Below are 22,630 nucleotides of genomic sequence, written 5' to 3'. Positions count from 1 at the left end.
GTGGATTGTTCATTTTAAGAGCATTTGTAAATATATATCAATTTATTTCGTTACGAACATCAATTAAGAGAAATAATATGTTATAAACACATTACCTATATATATACATATATATAGATAAGTGTTTCTCTATTGCATCGCTTTCAGAAGTCTATGTTTTACTTATTTCATGTTCTGTAACAAGTATGTACGTCACAATCTGCAATCATCTGTAAAAAGCAGAATCAATTTTTTTCGATATAATAAAAATCAAATAGTTATTTTTAATTAATTTAAGAATAATAATAATTTTCTAAAGACAATGATATTATTATTTCAAGATCAGTAACGTGCATATACAGGTTAACTATAGCAGTTTTAAGAAAAAAGTGTTATTTGCTGTAACTTTTTAGAAATATATACATACTAATTGTATTAACTATTAATTTCGATTTTTAAATTATTATGTGCCGTTTATTATTTTGTTTAGTTTACTATTTTGTGAATTTTTTTAAACAAGAATTATAAAAAAATACTTTAATACAATGTATAAAGTAATAAATTAATTTTTTCTAATAATGTATGTTCAATATTTAAAATATAAAATACAATAAATAAGTATAATAAATGAAGATATTTCTATTACTATTTAGAATTGCAAATATTAATTTATCCTTATAAAGTTCTGAATTATATATATATTTTAATATCCGTTATAAATCTATTTAATATTAATATTAATTTGTATTTTCTTTTAATTATTTTTCTCGTATATGTTACAAAATTTCCACTGAAAAATATCTATTATAATTTAAATTCTACCATGTCGAGAGGTTAAGGGCTATTAAAATATCTTTGCCATATATGTATATCATATGTGTACCTCACACATGTATATATATATACATATTATATATTATTATATACATACTCGGTATGTAGTTTTTATTGATTTAAGTGAATCAGAAAAGCGCCATCTATTAGTGACACGCAATTAAAAGTAGACCTATATCTGTTAACTGTTGATTGTGATGAATCTATAGTATTTAGGTTAGATATTTTTTGTCACTTATTTTTTGCAGTTAATATCTTGTTTATGTATAGGTATTGTTTATGATGAAAAATTAATGCAAATCATGTGTAAAATGTGTACTAATTAAAACAGTATATTTGATTATTACCATAAAAGGGTTTAAAGGTATATTAAAAATATTATTCATTTAAAAACACAAAACAATTCAATTTTATAAACCTACATATAGTATATCGATAAGACAATGATTACATATAATTAGATTGTTTTACTATTATGAATTTTAGGATTTCTTTCAAACATAATTCAAAATGGTTTGTGAAAAGTGTGAAAAAAAATTAGGAAAAGTCATAACCCCAGATCCATGGAAAAGCGGTGCAAGGAATACAGTAGAAAGTGGGGGACGTAAAGTTGGCGAGAATAAAGCTCTATCTGCAGGGAAAGCAAGATTTAATCCTTATACTGCTACCTTCGAAACTTGTAGAATCTGTAGACAAAAAGTACATCAAGTTGGATCACATTATTGTCAATCATGTGCATATAAAAAAGCTATATGTGCAATGTGTGGTAAAAAACTAATGAGTACAAAAAACTACAAACAGTCTGCTACATAAAATGTAGGGCTTAATTTGTGAATTTATGTTAATAATTGTAAACTTGGTATAAAGTAATTAATTTGATTTAAACAAATATTGTGTTAATATAAGTAATAATTAACTAAATGTATTTGTTATGTGATTTTAACAAAATAATATAGTTAATTCTTCTTCTAAAAGGTAAATTGTGATTCTGTGGAACATAATTTAATATTTGGGAAATGATTTAAGGAATAATTCAGTACTCGAGAATGAAGGTAATAAATATATACGTATGTCTAACTCAACTTTGTTTTTAATTACAAGTAATTTTGATTATGTACAATAAGAAGAAATGAATGCACAAAATGTGTTAGACAAGTAAATAATGTAATGTACCTGATTTTATTTCTTTATTTCAAACATTAAGCATAGTAACCATCCTGAAATAATTGTGTAATAAGTTGAAAGAATAGGAATACCAATAACTAGATGTTTATGTAATGGCATAAACATAATTTTAAAAACAAATATAAAACAATTTGTATAATCTAAAAATGAGAACAGAATAGATATATATTAATATGAATCAATTTCTCTATTTTTAAATGTAGAATTTGTTCTTAAACTATTTCTCATATATTAAGTTATTATCTGTATAAAATTATATTTGAAACTGCTGTCATGTTTTGTACAAGATAAAGTTGTAATATTTTCTTAAATATAAACTTGTGAATTTTATATATAATAAGAGTTCTTATTACGTGAAAATATACATTAAATGTTAATTAATATCACTTAAGATTAATATCACTTAAGAAGGTTAATAATTTAGTTACAGTATTTTTTCAATATAAAATAAAATATGTTAATCATGTTTAAGATTTGTAATATAATAAGTTTTTAATGTATTAAAATTTGTTATATATGTATGTTGCAGATTTGTAAATTTTAGATTAATTACCTTTTTACACAATTACATTGTAAATGTATATATGTCCAAATTAAGTTAGTTAAACATCTTTGTACATCATTTAGATAATATTTTTTAATAAACTTATTTTTATGAGATGAGATACAGAAAGTACATTTATTTTTTTAGATATATTTGATTAAATAATATATGATATATAAACTAAATATATATTAGATGCAATGTCAGGCATGTAATATATGCAAAGTATAGTATTTTTCAAGCAAACTATAGTATTTTAAAACTGTCATACAAATTCATTTCTTAAAATCTTGTTCTTCATTTTTAATATTTAATTAAACATAAAAATTAAATATCATTATTAAATTTAAAAGTTTTCAAACTGAATTAACATTGTTGGCATATAATACAATTTTCTTTCATAAGCTCAGTCAATTGTGCATTATAAATTCTAATAGATTTTATTTACTTCTTAGTAGAGTGAAATTTATTTAACTAAAAGTTCTAGAAACTTATGTTGCTTTATATTATTTCTATATACATAACTTAGATATCTTTTTGACTTACTTTAAATAATTCATGAATAAATTTTTATATTTTTAGAAATGTAAAATATCTTATTATGGTAAAATTATGTCCAAATTTTTAAACGTTAAAACATTAATGAAAAAATGAGAATTTTTATAATGTTATTGTAGTAATATAATTGTATCTAAGAATTTGGGGCAGAATTTTGTATAAAAAAATGTTTATTTAGTTTTTGTGTAGAATTATATTTTTTTGAGTTCAACTCAGAATATTTTTATCGTTAGTTTTTCGATTTTTTTCTTTTTAATTCGACAGATGTAAAAAATATTAACCAAACGTTACAAAATATAGGATATGTTCTAAAAAAATAATTTCATCTATGATATTCCACAGATTTTTATGACTGATTTTTCGCAATTTAAATTGGTTACAGCTTAAACGATCCTAATTGTTTAAATTTTTTCGTTAGAGAAGAATCAAATTTCTTAACTATAATAATTAACTATAGTTATTTCTTAACTATGTAACTAAGGGACTGAAATACAGGTATCAGAGTATAAGTATTAATAACATATTATATTTACAACATTTTACATACATCAGACGATTCTAAAAATTTCATATCTTTAAAAAGAATCTATTTAACCACAGAAAGCTGATGTCTGTCTAATACATGAGTAATTATATAATTTCTAAATTGTTACATTCATTTTGTTAGTAAATACTTGCTTGTTTTTTTTCTTTTTAAATTCTTAGCATTAATTTTTTTAGATTTTTATTACAAAATTTTGCAATCCACAATTATACATAGGTTTTATAAAATCTTTCGCTCTGTTAGACCCTTATATGATAAGAATCGTCGACAGTACATAACAATTAAAAAATGCATAAAAACGAAAATGTACAGAAAATGACGATATTTAAACGGTCATTCGTTCGAAGTGTGGATTAATAGAAAGCATCCTTGAATTCTGTCAACATTTTGACAACAGATAAATAATATCAAGTATTTCGCCATTTTCAATACATTTTTTTACCATAAAACTTCAAATTTTTTTTAAAGCATTAAATTGAGCTTTCCTCCTTTGTTAAATATAAATTAATACTAAGAAAAATGTATAATCATTCGAGATGTAACTCAGAGAGGGAGTTTGTCACGTACTTACAATTATTCTGGCGTACATATGTATATATATATATAAAATTGTTGCTTAATTAATTACTAACATTCGTAAAAGTTATAAAATATTTAAGTTTTAGTATTGTTAAGAAGTTCAAGAAAAATTGCATCATAACAAAATTTTCGTCTCTGATCATTCGTTTCAAATCGAATCACGCATCAGGAAACATATTTATTCGTAACTGGCCTCTATTTACAACGGAAAACATTTGTAACTGTACACACTTTTTTTTCTTTTTTGCTTTTTAAGAAAAACGTACGTATATATTATTTAAGAAATGAAATTGCACTTGAATTTTGAAAAAGAGAAAAAAAAGGAAAAGAGCTTACTAAGAAAAAAAAAAAAAAGAAAATTCAACGACTTAATTTATATATAATCTCGTATTTACATGTAAGATTATTTAGAGACGTAAAATTTTAATATTACTACCAATATCAATCTAAGGAATATGAAAATATAAATCGTTACGTTATTTAATAATTAAGATACTTTGTCGCAGAACAATTGAACAATTTATTTATTTAATTCCTTGTTGAAGGAATCATTTTTCGAATTATAATATTCATGTATGCACACAGCCTTATAACATAATCGAAATGCACACAGGGTGATTCTAAAACAGGTTATCGAATGAACAGACTAGAAAAAGCACCCATGTATCAATTAAAATCTTACAGATATATTAAACTATTTTCGAGTTATCAATATAATTATGAAAATACATTACGCCACAAAATGATAGCACAACATGCGATCTTCAGTGTTTCTTCGTACTAATGCGATGTTTGAAAATTTTACATATACAACATTTACATATATTAAACATGTTTACACATATAACACTTACATATATTAAACATGTTTGCACATACATTTACATATATTAAAAGTTAAGAAATAAAGTAACGACTTACACGTTTTTTCGTATATTCTTCATTTTTTGCGATGTGCAGATTAAAATTAAAAATTATTTTTAATTTTAATAATATTTGATTTAGTCATCTTTGATTTAATTTAATTAAAATTATCTTCTAATCCTACTTTGGCTTTTAATGTACTCGGTCTTAGAAGATAAAAGGTGTACAAAAATTTGGAAATAATTCCATCGTTTTTTAATTTTTGTCAGTAAATTTTCCTCCTTGTGTAATATCTAAAGTATACCTTCTTTAATTATGTTGGGGAAGATTAGTCACATTTTTCTTTATGCATTCGATACCACAGGTGCGAAAAATGTGATTAACGAGATTTCGGGATCTTTTTTGAGGGTGCAAAGATTTTCTACATATTTTTATGTGCTGATTCTGGATCTAGTCACAAAATTTCCCCATCATGTTAGATTCAGTAGGTAGATGAACGAAGGTGAATAAAGATAATTAAATGAATTAATCAAAGATGTACAATGACTAAAAAAAGTATCGAGACATTAAAATATACGAAAATTCGCTTAACCAGAAAATTCTAATTTTAATGAAAGTTTGTATGCATATTGGGCGTAACGAGTTCTACACAAAGCAATTTTGTTTATAAAGAAACCTTGTTCAGGATGTCAAATAAGCCCCCTAAAGGCTCAGAACTTTTCTGTACCCCTATTATAAATTGTGTTTCTCCTAGAATTGTTTATAAAATACGATGACAGAGTATTAAAAATGAAAAATTTTGTATATGAGAAGAATTTTCGTATCTAGCATGATTACATAGTTATATTTAGGAAAGTCAAAGATCACTGAAAATTCAATCATTGATTTAATATTACGCTTAAAGTTATATTAAAAAAAAAAAGAGAGAGATAAAATATGCTGTATATGTATACAATCTCTTATGCTCTATATATTTACAAAAATTACATTGAAAATGACAAACTTATATATATAATACTTTTCCTTTTATGGAATAATAATTTAAGTAAATAAAATTTCATTCAAAATTGTACACTCTTTTTCGAGATATATCGTTCAGATGTTGTCACTGAAAATACTGAAAATCATGACATGCTCTCATTTTGCTGCATACTGCATAATTAATATCATATTCTAATGTTACTTTATAAAAACCCCACATTCCATATCGCATTCAAGTTACTAAAAAAATACAAAAAATCATAGTATGCGCTATCATTTTGTCGCGTACAGTGTATTTACATTCATCAGATCTTATTTAATTTCTCGAAACGAATATAAAAGGATAGATTTTATTTAAAACTCATCTCTTTTTATATTAAAAAAGAAAAGATCCAAATTTTTTAATAATATCTTTAATATTTGATTCCGTATTTATTTTCTATTTAATATTTAATTTTAATAATATTTTTAATAATCAAATCGTATCATATTTCATCTCAGATATTGATAAAATGCAAATTTCAAATACTTTTTATCGATATCCATATAATGCAAATACATGAGACTGATTAAAGTCAAATGTGAACAGTGAGAAATATCATTATTTACTTAATTGTAACACGTTATACCAACGTGTATTTAGCTGTTAACTATTTTAAAATAGAGTAGTAGTACTAATTACTCGTTAAATATTGTAGTCCCTCAGAATTCGATAACCTATTTTGAAATTATCCTATATACACGTGTATAATATAACGTTTCATTTTTCATTTCATTTTCCAAATATTCCCAACTAACAATAAAAATATATTGGACGGATTTAATAACACGAAATAGAACCTTTATGTTTATCATAATCAATGAACAAGCGTGGCAAAATTCTGTATATGTCTGTATAATTATTTTCAAAGCATTCTGCATTGAGTTCAAACAATGAGTAACACGAGGTAAAGCTGATTATTTCGTCTGTTTTACGTTAAACAAATCTGTCTGTCCTTAATCGAAGTTATTTTACATTAAATTCGTCTGTATCAACATTTACTCAGAGTAAATAAAACACGGAAAGGTTATATCGCATCGAGATTACAAAATCGTAATTCTATTTCGATACAATTCAACTCGAATAATTGTCTGAATTAATATTTAGGAATACACAGAACGTGTGAACATTGCAAATCATAATTGTAATCATAATAATCGATAGAAGATAAAACGTATAATTAAAATGTAAATATATAATTCTTAATGTAAATAACATGATTCGAGTTTAATAGAGAAAAAATTAAAGTAAAACATTTTTTTTAGAGAATATTTATTGTAATATCGAGTACGAAAATATAATGTTAAAATTGGTGTAATAATTCAAAAAGTATTACTCCGTATTATTTCTTTTCTATAATTAATCAACAATTAACGTTTAACTATATCGATATCGATATATCGTTTGTATAACTGGAGCTTTATAAATGATTTTAACGTTACTTGGGTATTGTATTTTTATATACATTGTATATAAAATTTATAGTTTTATACGTAAAAAATCTTTTATGCGAATTTTTATTAATATCTGTTATTTATATAATATGTATATTACGAATATATATGTATATACATCTTTGCAGAAAATTGCAGCTTCGATTTTTATTCAAATTTAACTAATATTTATATAAAAATTATATTTTTCGAGAATCAGCCATTTCATGTTTAAAAGATCGTGAATATTTTAATTGCTAATTTATATTTTATATGAAATAATGATATGTAATTTAAAACAACATGGATATTGTACAATACTGATACATAATGATAACATTATTTCATATTCTTAAGATTTTACTTTGCCCCATGTTACCCTATTATTGTTAATATTGCGTTAATATAAAATACAAAATAGAAACAAAAAAATTGTAACAACCGTATCCATAAAAATATTTATATTTTTACAAATTTCAAAACATTTGGATATTTTTGTAGATCTTTGCCTCGCCTAGTGTTGGTATTGATCAAATTATGAAGTATCATCTAGTATCAATAATCGTATTAGATGTTTCTGAAGTCTTGCAGTTAACATTTTTATATATCATGTGGTCATTAATCCTTAATTCTTTTACTTTAGACTTTGTTGAATAGATGAATATGTTAATTTCTCATTGCTCTAGATAAGAAATATTGAAATATATCCACATTGTATCTTAATATATAAAATTTACTATAAAATGTTATATAAAATATTAATATTATATGTTGAGCACATGTGTTGTAATTATTTACATATTTCTTTAAAAATTTATACGTTAAATTTAATTCTGCAAAATGTTTATTCTGAATTTAATGTTAATATTACTAATTGTATTATATGAATTACATGATTAAATTAATACTATCATACTTGAAATTTGTACAATATACACTTATATAATTATTGCTAGTTGATATAAAATTTTGCACAAATGCAATTTTTATTTCTGTAAGTAGTAACAAATTATTTCTGGTAATAAAAATAATAACACTTTCGTCATTTATACATAAAATTTATAAAAATCTTTAAAGTGCTCAAAAAATTTATTTTTATATACTTTTTTGTATTAAATTGACACTGCTTTGTAGTATGTTAAAATATTGTCTTAATTCTATTATATAATTAATTAAAATTACATGGTAATAGTATTTAGTTTTTTAAATATTTAATGATAGGGGCAACCAGGGTAAGTTGAAGCAGAGGCAACTTGATAAACAGAAATTTTCTAGCTTTTGAATGTGCATAATATAATCAGGTCAAGATATAAGAAAATGCTTTTTGATGCTAATATGATAGAGTACATCTGTGCAAACATGTGTATTAGAAATCATTTACATACTTAGTTTAATTTCCTATGATGAAAAGTAAATATTCATAAATTCATATCAATTATTGAAAAAAAAGAAACTATAGATAAATGTTTTACTGAAATAAGTGAGGAAAAATGCAAAGGAAAAAGTTAATAATAGACCTGCAAGTGGTGATTCAGAATCAGTAAATGAAAACACCTTGTACTTAATTTGTTTCAAACCGTACTGAGATTCTGAATCTAAGGTGAAGAATGAATTTAGTACATGTCTTGTATAAAGTAGACTCATATAAAGTGTAGACAAAATATTCTTAACTGTATATATTAATTGCTATTAAAACCTGAATATCTTTTTGTTGCTTTGTGACCATTTTTTATAGGATGATTTTTAAAAAACATATTATAATTATAATATTTATAGAATTAAATTAGTATATTTTGATTAATGAAAGCTTGTATCAAACTGTTCTATAGTATGATAAATTGATATGTTTCAATTTAATTAATTTACATTACAATATATTTTTTTAAATTTTGTTTTGTTACATAGAAAGAGGGAGAATCATATTTTATTTGATCATACTTATAATTAAATAATTAATTCAAATAAACATTATAATTGGAGTTAAGAAACGTATTAAATTGCCCAGATCTTCTCTAGAAGATTGTCAGTAGACTTATAACCACATGTTATATAAACATATTAACAATGTTATTAATTGTATTATATTATGGATCATTTTGCAAATATACGTTGATTGTGCAATATCGAATTATAGAAATATGATGTTTAGTACATATAATATATACGATTTTTAATACGTATGATACGTTTTAATACTGTACTATCTTATACGGATGCAATTTCGGTATAATACAAATTCTAATCGCAGTAATTTGTAAAACAAGAAATGCGTTGTAAAATAAATATAATTATAACAACAAACGCTTTTATCAAGTGATCAAAAGAACATGTTTTTAAATAAGAGCCAGTCTTTTCTGAAAATCGAGGAAGATTATAGATAAATTTTCTTTCGACTAGTTCAAGAGCAGATCTATTCAAGATGAATACTATACGCGCATACATATAACGAGCAGCAATCTGATTCCCTCCTATGAAGAAATTTAAGTACAGTATGTTCCAATTATTGTTTACGTATGCAATAATCAAATTGTCATTGTTGATTATAATATCTATTTTATTCTTGAACTAAAAGAAGATGGTTAGTAGAAGAAATGTTACTAATAATTTGCAATATTTAGTCGTTTCTTCAGTTTATAACATTTATCTCTTTCAATCTGAATACCGATATAGAAGATACGATTGAAAGTTATACTTTAAAGAAATATTATCGATTATTTGTCATTCACTGGTAATTTATTCTTATCGATTTTGTCTTTTACCCTCTAAAACTATTTATTGATCATGTTTCTGCGGACCAGTTATCTGACTGTTTGATTTCATGACTTACGTCTGATCCTTCTTGTTCTTTCGACTCGTTGGATTTATATTCGGATACATAAATAACTTGTTTGTCAGAATTTCCTTTTTTACTAGATTTCGTAATGTCTGTTCTCCTAGGAGGTACAGGGGGTTTCTTATTAGAAGCAGCTTTCCCATTTGAAGTAGTTTTGATTTCGCTTTGTACCGATTTCTTACCCTTACTTTCCACTGTGGAAAGCGTTTCACTGTTCTCATTGTCATCTTCTTGAAATTTTCCTCTATTAGCAGAAAGCTTGATCTCTGTAATATAAGTCATTTTCTGTGGCATTGGTGTGTTTGGGAGTGGTGGTCGATTATCAAAGTCTTGTGGGTTGTAATCCATCGATTCACCAACTAATCCGCTATCTTCACTGTTTTCACCACTTGAAACACTGATATTGTTAATATTGCGACGATCCTCACGATCGAATAAACTTTTGTTATTTATAGTTACACCAGAACCGAATTCATATTCATCTTCATCCTCGTCATTTTCTCGATCGATTCTTTGATTCATGGGAACCTCAATCACCCGTCTTGATGGCGACTTTGAACTTATCGATGACTTTTCACTTCTACTTTCTCTGTCTTTGAACATTGATCCATGCATATGTGACATCGAGTTTGGCTCCTCATCGTCGTTAGTTGTCATTGAATCGTTACCTTCCATTGAATTGGAAGAATAATCTTGTAAAGGTATTGGGGTAGATGATCGTTTCGTGGAAAAGGACTTCTTCTTACAGGTTTCATGACGATTACAATTCTCATCACATGCATGGCATCCTCTTTTAATATTAAGTTTTATCATTGGCTCTTCCTCGACCACTTTCTTACCAGCATATGAAATCATCTCATTGCTCGTTAATGAATTATCTTCTTTCCAGTTTTTGAAACGAAATAAATCCTGTTTGGAAGAATCTGAGAACGTCGGTAATTTTTGTGTATACGTTTCAAAGTGTTTTAAAGCTTTGCCAAAATCTTTGTTCAGTACTTTCTCCTCGTCATCCGAAAATTGCTCATTTACGATCATACTGTCGTTGTTAAAGTCGTCAGGTAGTGAGGTTTCCTTTTTAAATTGTAATTCTACTTCTTCGAGTGTAGGACTTTTAACAACGTGTCCGTCATTAACAATTCTGATCAGAGAATTATCTTCGTCTGGATTGAACATTCGTTCTGCACGAATAAATTCTTCTGTGAGTCTCTTACTCAAAGGAAGATTATAAAGTTCGATACTAGTTTCATCGTCTGTGAAATTTTCTTCTTTTGATTCGGAAGCTTCGCTTTTTAACTTAATCTCTACAGCAGATTTAGATCGTTCGAGTGAGCCGTTGCTTTTTTTTCTAACTTTTGATTTCTTTGACTTTTCTTCTGAGTCCTGTTTCTTTCGCCACACGACATCTTCTAGATTGCCCCATTCGTTTGATTTTTTTAATAATCGTCTATCGAAAGTATCTATCTGATCGAGTTTAGTCAAATCTTCGGTAGATTCGTTAATATCCTCCGGTGGCAGAGGTGCTTTACGTTTCTTCGTGCCAGTATCAGTCATATCCAGACTCTGCGCTCTTTCAAGAGTTGCCGATGTCCTACATTCGTACTTTGATAGATCACCTAAGCTCGCAGCTTTCCTGTAAACATCGTCTTCTTCATCCTCGTCGTCGTTTGTTTCGGGTACAGGTGTCCTGTGGATCGTGATGTCAGCCGAGTTCAATTCGATAGTTGTAAAACTGTTTTGTATTTCGCTGTCAGTATCGGATTCGGAATGCCTTCCATCAATTATCAACGTCTCTACTTTTTGTTCCACGCGTGGATCCACTTTTTCTGTGGTTTCGCGTACTTTCTTTATATATTCGGATAAAGATTCTGTGTAATCGGTAATACTATTGATCTCGTCCTCCTTTTTTGAGTCATACGCTTTCGTAATTGGCGAATCTTTCTTCACAGGAGAAATATATTCGACATCGTAATTATTACTTTTCGGTGGTGGTGGAGCTTTCCTCTTATTCTTTTGTTGATTTTTAGAATCCTCTGTCTCGACAGATTCTATATTTTTCGGGGTATTTAACAACTCAGAACTATTTTTCCGATTCCTGCGAGCAGCCATAGCTGCATTATGGACTTCCGTTGGTACCTCTGATGGTACGTGAATCGACGCATCATTAACTTTTCCACTTCTATCTAACGTGTCAACGTTACGTGGATTGAAAATGTCGTTTTTCTCTTTAGTACCTGGCAATACATGCGAAGTCTGCTGACGCTGAGCTTCTTCTTTCTTGTCGCTAAGTACAGGAGCTTTATTCATGTTTGACAGATACTTTTCTGTATCCAATTTCTTCGAATGTCTTCTTTCAAGGTTCGTGTTATGCTCGTTTTGATTTTCAATGCGATGAACAGTACCATCAAGGGAGGGTAAAACTTTGATGCCAAATTTGTGGTGATTGCTCTTGGATTCGTCGTGGCTTTTCTCGAAAGTTTGACTATTTGGTGTAGACTTTGAGGACTTCAAAGTCGAATTCATCGTCGAGTAATTAGAACTGATAGATTCGTTCGAATCGACTATAAAAAGTCTCTTTGCTACACTCTTCGACTGCGAGAGCTCTGGAATTGATTGACTCCTGTACAAAGGGTGGCAAATTCTTGCCGCGCTAGGACCAACGCTTTTTTTGAAAAGCGTGGTTGGTTTCGATCCGATTCCTCCACTTTCTACTTCTAGTTTCACGTCGTATGGTGAAGCGTAACTTAAAATCGTTAAAGCATCCTCGTACACCATATTTCGAAAACTGATTTTTACACTGGCTATACGATCTCCTGTAAATATAACAATGAAAAAGAAAATAAAAATTCGATTTGTACGTCATTTTCTCTTATTTATATCTACTTAGAAAATATTTTATATAGAGTAATCTACAGGTTTCTATAGACATTTTGCTCATGCAAACATTTCATGACTAACAGAAATTGATAATATCGTACAAACAGAAATCTACGACAGAGATATATAAGAGTTTGCGTAACAAATTACTAAATATATAATATGTGGAAGGAATGCTGTATTTATGTATAACAGTATTTGGATTTTACCGATAGTAAATAAATCAAAATTAATACTAACAATAAATTTACTAATATATCGTTGAGTTTATTCGAGAAATAAAATATTAATCAAATATTTGGTAAATTTAGTCGGTATCAACACAAAGTATTGATATTATTCATTCATTGTGTTAAAAGATGTTTTCGAGATACTGCATATTTACAGATGTAATGAATAGAACTTTGTTAAAAGCTTGAAGAATAGTTGATAATTATTTTGAATTCTTACAGTTACTAAACAAATCATTTTAAGAACTCGTTTAAAATTTAAAATTATTAAGTATTATATAATATTAATATTGTACTTTTTTAAGTATTATATAATAGCATGAGAAAGGATATTTGCAGAATGAAAATTTGTACCAATTAATTTATAGTTAAAGAATGTCTCTTAAGAGAATTCTCAGGTGTAAAACTAATTATTAACCTGGATGTATACGACCGGATTCCGATGCAGGTCCACGATGGAGGAGATCCTTAACGAAGATTCCTTCTCTCATATTACCGCAAATATTAAATCCAAGTCCTGTGAAATCTCGACTTTTCAAGCTAACTAAATTGATCCTCGTTGCTTTCGGCTGTACAAACAAACAAAACATTTCTTTTAATAAATTACAGCTATTACATCAAAACATTCATCTTTCAAATGAATTATATTACATTAGAATACTCATTTTTTAAAAATAAATTATACTACATTCAAGTGCATTCTTTCTAAATAAATTATATCAAAATATTCTTCTTTTTGGTAAATTATATTATATCAAAATAATATTTCGCTCTCTTTTCTCGTTATTTCGAACGATTGGTATTCTTTCGAGAGATAAGAAACTGATAGTATTACAATTGAAAAATAATCGTCTCGAATGCTGATTTTAGTTTGTAATTAAGTTTGTAATTCGACTCATACACCACGGACTTCCTCTTCGCCAAGAAACATAAGGGCACGTATCAAAGATGGCTAGATTAACTGTACAGGCAGCCAAATTTGGCCATGCACAATACCCTCTACGTTCGGAATATCGAAACGGAGTGTATATTTTATAGTCACTGTGATTTCCTTTAAAAAGCTTCTGCATCCATTATTTACTACGAAGAAGAATATTGTAGGATACCAAAAGAAATCGCGAATCGGCTATTGCGAACAAAAACAAATTGTAAACCGATCGATATCTTCTAGAAGCAAATCGAAAAGTTATTCTATATAACAAAATTAAGTTGCGCGACTCCTCTACGGGGAGGTGAAGTTTCCCTAAGTTAAATCAGTTTACGAGTTTTGAGTTTGTGTTATTGTGTTCTTGTTCCAGTTTCGCCATCCTACAATATTATTTTTTGTATTTTCATCTGAAACGCTGCAGCACGATATCGTGCTCTAATTTGTAACATAATTCCTGTACATACTGGAAGTAAGAGAAAAAGACGACAGAAACTTACTCCAAGGCAAGAATCGTCGAGGGTTTTGCGCTTATCGTTGCGGTTAGTGGAACCCAGTCCCAAGGATGTCCAAGAGGTAGACCATCGTGCAGAATCTTTGCCTGGAGTGTCTCCAGGTGTCAGAGATACAGCTCCTTCCCGAGTTCGACTAGTCGACGATGTCGTGACATCCTTGAAACAAGGATTATCGAAGGCGTAAGCTTCCTCCACGATTTCTGGGTCCGTCACGAGCACTAGGTGTTTTCCTAAAAATATTCGTTTCGTGTTATTGCAAAGGAATTATTACACGAATTTATGAAATAGTTTCAAAATTAATAAAATGGACGATTTGCACTCTTTCTCGGCACTTTTATATTACAATTTAGTACTACGATAAGTACTTACAATCATTGACAAGTAATAAAAAATATATTTATTATATAATATATTAATGTATTATAATAAGTGTATATTATGACAAGTTTATTATTCGTATTGAATATATTAGTATTAATATATATGTTGATACAATATGTATTAACTGTATATATATAGATAGATAGTGCCACTATATGTATATTAATTATATAAATGTATTAATATATGTTAATATATGTATAATAAAACACAAATAATACTTATTAATATTTTTATCTTCGCATATTTATATAATGCAATATTATAGAAAGTTTTCAAAATATTTTGATACTTTCTACATCTAATGTAAGTATAATTGGTCATGAAAGTGTGCAATAATTCAAATATTTAGTACTTAGTTTTTAATATACTTTTCATTATACGTTTTCTTCATCTTTGACTAATATAAAAAATAATATAATAAATATTAGATTAGGAAAAATTTCCATATCTTACAAAATGTAACGAACATTTAATTTGTCTATACTTTTGTGACTGATTTTTGTAATTTTATAAAATTTTTTAATTAAATTGAACGTAACTATTTAAAAAAATATGTGGAATATACGTTCCAAGTTGAGTTTTATAAATATAAATTATTTTACTGGAAAATGTAAGTATGGAGTCTATAATATATTCTTCAAATATTCGGTCGCCTTGTAAAATTGTTATCTAATCATTGACTCTTTCATAGTATTGAGAGTAGATACATAAAAGGGCCTGAGTATTGCATCGAATAGGCTACTGCAAATTTCATATTTTAAGGTGTGTTATATATAATATAATCACCACAATTCATTGCACAACTATTTAACATACATATTATTTTTTGTACTTGGCATTACAAATGAAAATCATTTTGGTACTGAAAGAATAAATTTTCTATGTTTATTATTTTATTTAACTCTAATATAATTAATAATCGTAAATACTTTTAATAGAAACAAAATTAAGATGATTTAATAATTCATCAATATCCCAGTTAAATGGAATTATTCCGAGTGTAATTTGACATATTACACTTCGAAAATTAATTTAAATATTTGTTTGTAGTATAATTTCATTGTGTAATAGAATAAATGAAACATTGGTATAAAATATTCTTTGTTCCTTTCAAATTTATAACTTTTTGAAGATTTTAATGTAACTAAAAGTAGCATTGCTATCATGAAATAATATTATTCGCATAATAATATTTACTTAATAATATTAACATAAATTACACGTATATTAATATTTTGTATACAATATATTAATAAATATAAATCAATATTAATAATAATGGATACACTGCTGTAACATGTAATTTAAGAGAGATTTCATGCAATTCGTAACATTTTCTCAACGAAAATTTCCTGTTGGAAAAGATTTTAATTCAGTATAGTTCACACTTAAACGCTTTTTTACTAGAAAATTTTGTTCATTGAAGAAATTAGTTCAACATTCTTCATAATTACCGTTATTAATGTAATATGAATTTTAGCTTTTCACTGATTCCAAATCTCTGATATTTGCTTTTGTAATATAAAATACGATTTCTAATTCTCTTTCATATTCGTTGTGTTTCATATCTGTTTCGTATCTTAATACATTCAATTTCCTATCTTGCATATTGTATTTCTGAAGGTGACATCTTTATTACTTACACTCTCAGTAATTTTGTAGTCACGTAGTAATTTAGTTGTCATCGTGGTAATTTAATTACTCATTCAATCAGGAGTTCTAACATCCTCCGACTTCTGGCAAAAAAATCATAATAATACAAAAATCTACAGTTACAATGTAATTTATCTATGTCTATCAGTATCAATATCAATACCAATATTTTCATATATCTATATATATAATATATACTATATGTAAGTACGTGCATGGGATTATGAAAGTGACCTAAGTTACGCATATTTCTTTTCTTATTATATTATTTCTTTTCATGAAATACTAAAACTTTATTAAAAATTTGAATATAGTATAAGCTAAAAAAAATAACTGGAATAAATTTAGCTATTTAAAATAGTTTAATTTTATTCTACTGCCAATGATTGCACCTCGAAATAAGCAAATAAATATAAATTTAGCATAATAAATAAGCATAATAAATAAAATCTTCTTTCGAATTTCTGACCACCTTCATAACCATCATCTCGCATATATCTATATTCGTACACATGCATGCAACACAATTATACGGATCTATACAAATAGTACCTATTATTACATACATTGGCTACCATAAAAAATTCAGTTATGACAGTAACATGAATTTATCCGAATTTATGGCAGCTAGTGCTCGAGCTATCTGGATTCTTGCTTGCTCATTTGTGTTCATTTGTTATGTGCAGACGGAACTTAATAAGCGTTAAGAAAGTTAAGTTTTACGATGCAGAGGCGCGAGGGAAGAGGTAGAGGTGTAGATGCGCCTTATACGAACGACATTGAAATCTTCTTTTATTACGTTACATGAATCAACATCGCACACTAGGATCAGAACACCATGAAATTAAACGTACGAAATAATAAAGAAAAATGGTAAAATTTTAAAACAGATCTCGGTTACCTTAAGGAACAAGGATATTTAAGATACATTACGTAAATTATGTTACTATGAACGGTGACATCATCCCACAGATTTATACTTATTTACTATGTTTAGCATATTCTCCTATGTGTATACGTTTCCACACACATTCGCAATTGTACATTCCATTCTGACTGTTCCAAGTGCATACATTTATTACCTGTGCATTTAATATTGTACTTATTTTTCTATTAATTAAACCATGTTTCAGCTTGTATTACATTCTACTTTACTTGTCTTTAGTATTTTACTGTACCTTGAACGTTACGTTGGAAAATCGGAAACGAAGTTTTGAAGGCTATCGTGCTTCCGAGTAGATTTCACCATCTTGGATGAGATAATAAAAAGTCCGATGATATAATGAAATCAATTTATCGGTACATTAATCCCAGTATATCAGTTTCTCACAATCAATAAGCTTCGCTATTAGTGAATTTATTAACCACCTAACGATTTTATTATTCAAATAACTCAAAGTAAAAGTTATATCGTCGTTAATTGTAATGAGAATGTACGTGGCAAAAAGTAATATACGGTGCAGACGGTATTATACGGGAAATTAAAGAAGTTTGTAAGTTCTTTTAAGTTTTCCCAAATTTCAAAATTTTTTTAATTCTTCAAATTTTGCAACTTTTTCAATTTAAAACGAACAGAAAAAAATTATTTCACTTATAATTAAAATTTAAAAATCATATATAGATTTTTAATTTGCTTTTCTATTTTTTAATTTTCTTAAACTTTCTTCAAGTGGGAACTTCAAAATTTTTTTAAATTTCGAATTTCTTTCGTACGAATTAAAATTTCGACTTGCATGCTGAAGGAATTTACTTGTTAGAAACACTTGAATGCTTTGGAGTGTTTCTCACCTTATCAGCGTATTCATCGGCTATTATCTGTTTTCCACTTTATGAGATAATAATTTCCGACAATTAACCGAAAGTGTTAATGTATTCTAGTAACATCTTGAAATAGCGTATAGTTCTTCTCCTGCAGTGTATAACTGCATTATTTGTAGTAATTTATTTGTATAAAAATTCGCTGGTGCTAGATATAAATAATAAATTGTTGTTGGATCAATCACTGTTTACATTAAACGTATCAAGTGTTTTTAATTATAATAGAATACCGATAATCTGAAGCTCGATTATCTCAGATTCCATTTATCCGGTATAATGTAACTCGATACGTAGAGTAACATTATTTTTAACAGATGTTATTACGCGGTGTTGTTACTTTCAATATTTTTCCCTGTTAAGCAGTAATACTTGTTACTGCTAACAATACTTGTTAACTTGGTATTTATTTATATTATATATTTATCGATTATATTATATATTATATTATATTTATATTATATTATATATTTATCCAATAATTTCATATGGATCAAATTTTATAGATTTATTTTCGATTTATTTTTCGCGTAATTCATATTTCATAGTTATAATTAATTATCGGTATATGGACTTTCATTAACAATTGATAGAGTCGAGAGCACAGGAATTTACGAAGACTAGTTAACCAGCTAACGATGATTATGCAACCGTAAAGATAAGTTTGTAGCTGATCATTCTATTACATTAATGATGAAAGCAAAGACTATTTGTTAAACAAGTTTCAATCTCGAAAAAAAAGAAACGTTTCAACCCATACAGGTTATTACATAACCTAAATTAAAACTCTTGCCGTGTATTTGCCGCGTGTGGCGTTAGATGGCTCAAATATTCGTTTCAATTACAAATATTTCTTCGATCATTGCGATTAATTTTATTTCTACGCGTATTCCATTCGAAGAAATTTTTCATTAAATTTTTATTGTTACATAACCTAAATTAAAACTCTTGCCGTGTATTTGCCGCCTGTGGCATTAGACGGCTCAAATATTCGTCTCAATCACAAATATTACTTCGATCATAGTGATTAATTTTATTTCTACGCGTATTCCAGTCGAAGGAATTTTTCATCAAATTTTTATTGTTTATCGAATTTTATTTTTTTAAGAAATACGGGATATTTAACAAGTACGAGGAAGATACTTAAACCTATAATGCTAAAACATTGCCAACTGTACGATTCAAAGAAATACTTTTTTTCTATTTCGTAAAAATTTACATTGCATATTTGCAATTTAGATTTGTGCTAAGTGATACAGTCGTAATTACATGAGCGTTTCTTCTAACTATTAGTTTCTAAATTTACAAAAAAGAAAGAAAAACGAGGACGGAAGTTTAAAAAATTAACTCGTTACGTTTCGTCCTTTACACTTTTGAATCGGTAATAATTCTCGTGTTTACGTACTTTTTACTAGAAACAGTGCTAACTGCATCGGCTCTGCGCCTATTAGGCGTCCCACATGCATCGCATTCCAGCGAAGCAACGCAATGACAACAGGTATCATCCTAAAAACGATCCCACGTAAGGAATGCACTTCTCGTAGAAGATATTTTACGCTCTAATCTGTAAACATCATTCCACCGGACAGAGATTCCAATGTATCCAGCTAGAGGGACTTTCGTGTCCCATTGTGTCTCTCGAGTGGCACTCCAAGGTCTACCTTTTGCATGGATATACGCATCAATTGCGACGCAATAGCGAAAAGGTTTGTAACATGCAACACACTTTTATAGAATTCACGAAATGGCAACGAATACTAAGCCCCATTTTAAGCTGACATATGTACCCTTCCGTGATCTGTAATTATTCGTTCGAATTTTTATGACAATTCTTTAAAGGTTAACTAACCTGCTTAATAGGTTATTTCGATTATCTCGTATATCTCCACTCATACGTGATATTTCTATTTGCAAAATGTTCTATATTTATCGAGACACGATAATTAGTTACATAATTCTGTCGCTTGCATTTATGGGTATGGATGTTCACACTTTTCAACTTTCAATCGATCGATTGAAAAATACGCATGCAATTATCTATTGTTCCGCGTGCCGGGGCGGAGTTTCTTGCATCGTGTATTTGGTGTGCTTCCAGAGAAGTTGCGGAGAAGTAACGCGTAGGAATAAATTCCGATTTATTGTGCAATAAATTCCATTAGGTTTACATATGCCTGGTGCCGTAAAAACACAACTGTAAGTCAGTATGCATGATAAGTGGTTGTTCACGATGATAAAATATCATTAATTCTTCGGAATAGCAAATTAGTTGTCGCAAGAACTTTATTGCGATAGCTTGAATTAACAGCTAGAGCGCGCTCGAACGAACACAGGACCGCGAATGTAAACCACGATCTGTCATTACAAGTTCCGCGACACACCATTGCCGGCAGTTGATAATATTTCGATATTTACGAAAAAATGCCGGAACTTACCCTTGTGCCTACGCCACTGTCTGTAAAGGAGCGCAGCAACCAGCAGCAGGAGAATCGTTGTAAGGAAAGTACCGATCACAGCCCCTGCCACATTTCCTGTCCCGAAACAGGTATCCCATGGCTCGTCCTCCATTGCTCCTTCTTAAACTCTCGTTCGATGCATTTCCAACCTGGCTGCTGCAGCGTACTCACGTTTCCTCTCTAAGAAATATCCGTCCTAAACCTTCGGACAGACTAGACTTCGCACTGTTCACCGCGATTCCGTTCGACGTGCATAAGGAGACATTATTTTCACTTCGCGAGTCGTTGCCCTTTACCGAAGAATCAGCACCGCGATCGGAGACCGTCCTACTGCCGTGACACCGTGCACGATACTAAAGAGAAAGAGAAAGAGAAGCAGTAAGAGAAAGAGAAAAGAGAGAACGGACCCATGGATCGAGTAAAACAGGTAGCTGCGCAACAGGTGCTTCTGCCTATGAGGTGGGGATTCCATCTCAACACAATTTACAGAGGGCCGGGGGCAGGAGTGGAACGAGTATGCGAGAACAGTGGGGGACCCTGGCATTCCTTCACCGTTTCAGAGCTGACCGTATTTCTGATACCTAGCCTAGAAGCACTACATGAATGTAAGCCGTAGGCGTGTAACGAAATGATTCTTATATGGATTAATTTCTATAAAGCGGAAGCGCCGCTATAGATACCAATCACTTTTAAGGAATTATCCACAAACTGTGAACGATAATCACCAGTCAATAATATTAGATTTGATAAAAGTATTTAAGAAAATGATAATAATTCCATCGTTAAAGTGTTAATTTAGACAGGTTAATGTTTATGCAGGCAATAAAAAATACAAATTTTAGATCCTTTATACGTGATATTAAAGAAAGGAAAGAAATAAAATATAGTTATTAATTTATGATTGTCAGTTATTACTTAGATTTCACGTGATTATGGGTAATTAAATATTTTATTATGTGTAGTAATTTGTACAAAGACTTAAAAAATTAAAGAAAGAAGGAAATGTATAAAAATGATCATAAAGCAAGGTCAAGTACAGTTGAAACTGACGTTTCTACGTTTTAGAAACGTTTCTAAAGTTTTAGAAACACTTATCGATATTATTAGATAATAATTATAAATTCCATAAATTATCAATGATCGAAGTTAAATGTGCACTTGGCGAACCTAACTACTTCGAGCGTGTCATAACGCGCCGTTTTCTAAGTGATTCTTTCTAATTTATATGCATTAGATCTCGGTCTAGTTTCTATATACCGGAAATCCTAAAGCATAAAATCATAAATCGCAATCTGGAAAAAATTTACTATGTGGTTTTTCGTTTATTACAAGTTGAAGCTTCATACCTACAAATAAAGTACAAAGATAAAATTAGAAAATAATTAATTAAAAAATGTAGTGGAATAT

At 28.4% G+C, this 22,630-nt stretch overlaps 2 protein-coding genes across 2 annotated transcripts; one reads left to right on the top strand and one right to left on the bottom strand.

Moving 5' to 3' along the window:
• Window positions 1–1,042: 1,042 nt before the first annotated feature.
• On the top strand, window positions 1,043–1,626 carry LOC108554521 (cysteine-rich PDZ-binding protein). Its single transcript, XM_017909830.1, has 2 exons — window positions 1,043–1,177; window positions 1,300–1,626. The coding sequence occupies exon 2, from the start codon at window positions 1,324–1,326 to the stop codon at window positions 1,624–1,626; it is 303 nt and encodes a 100-aa protein (XP_017765319.1). The 5' UTR covers window positions 1,043–1,177; window positions 1,300–1,323.
• Window positions 1,627–10,320: 8,694 nt separating this feature from the next.
• LOC108554524 (uncharacterized) lies at window positions 10,321–21,679 on the bottom strand. The gene is made up of 4 exons (XM_017909833.1): window positions 21,203–21,679; window positions 14,904–15,148; window positions 13,897–14,047; window positions 10,321–13,184 (listed from the first exon to the last, which is right to left on the bottom strand). Exons 1-4 carry the CDS (start codon window positions 21,333–21,335, stop codon window positions 10,321–10,323), a joined length of 3,393 nt encoding a protein of 1,130 aa, XP_017765322.1. The 5' UTR covers window positions 21,336–21,679.
• Window positions 21,680–22,630: the final 951 nt, after the last annotated feature.

This window comes from Eufriesea mexicana, unplaced genomic scaffold (assembly GCF_001483705.2).
Source record: "Eufriesea mexicana isolate 0111107269 unplaced genomic scaffold, ASM148370v2 scaffold25266, whole genome shotgun sequence".
Taxonomy (NCBI): Eukaryota; Metazoa; Arthropoda; class Insecta; order Hymenoptera; family Apidae; genus Eufriesea; species Eufriesea mexicana.
The sequence above is the reverse complement of the archived record's forward strand: the minus strand, read 5'-3'. Positions and strand labels throughout refer to the sequence as shown.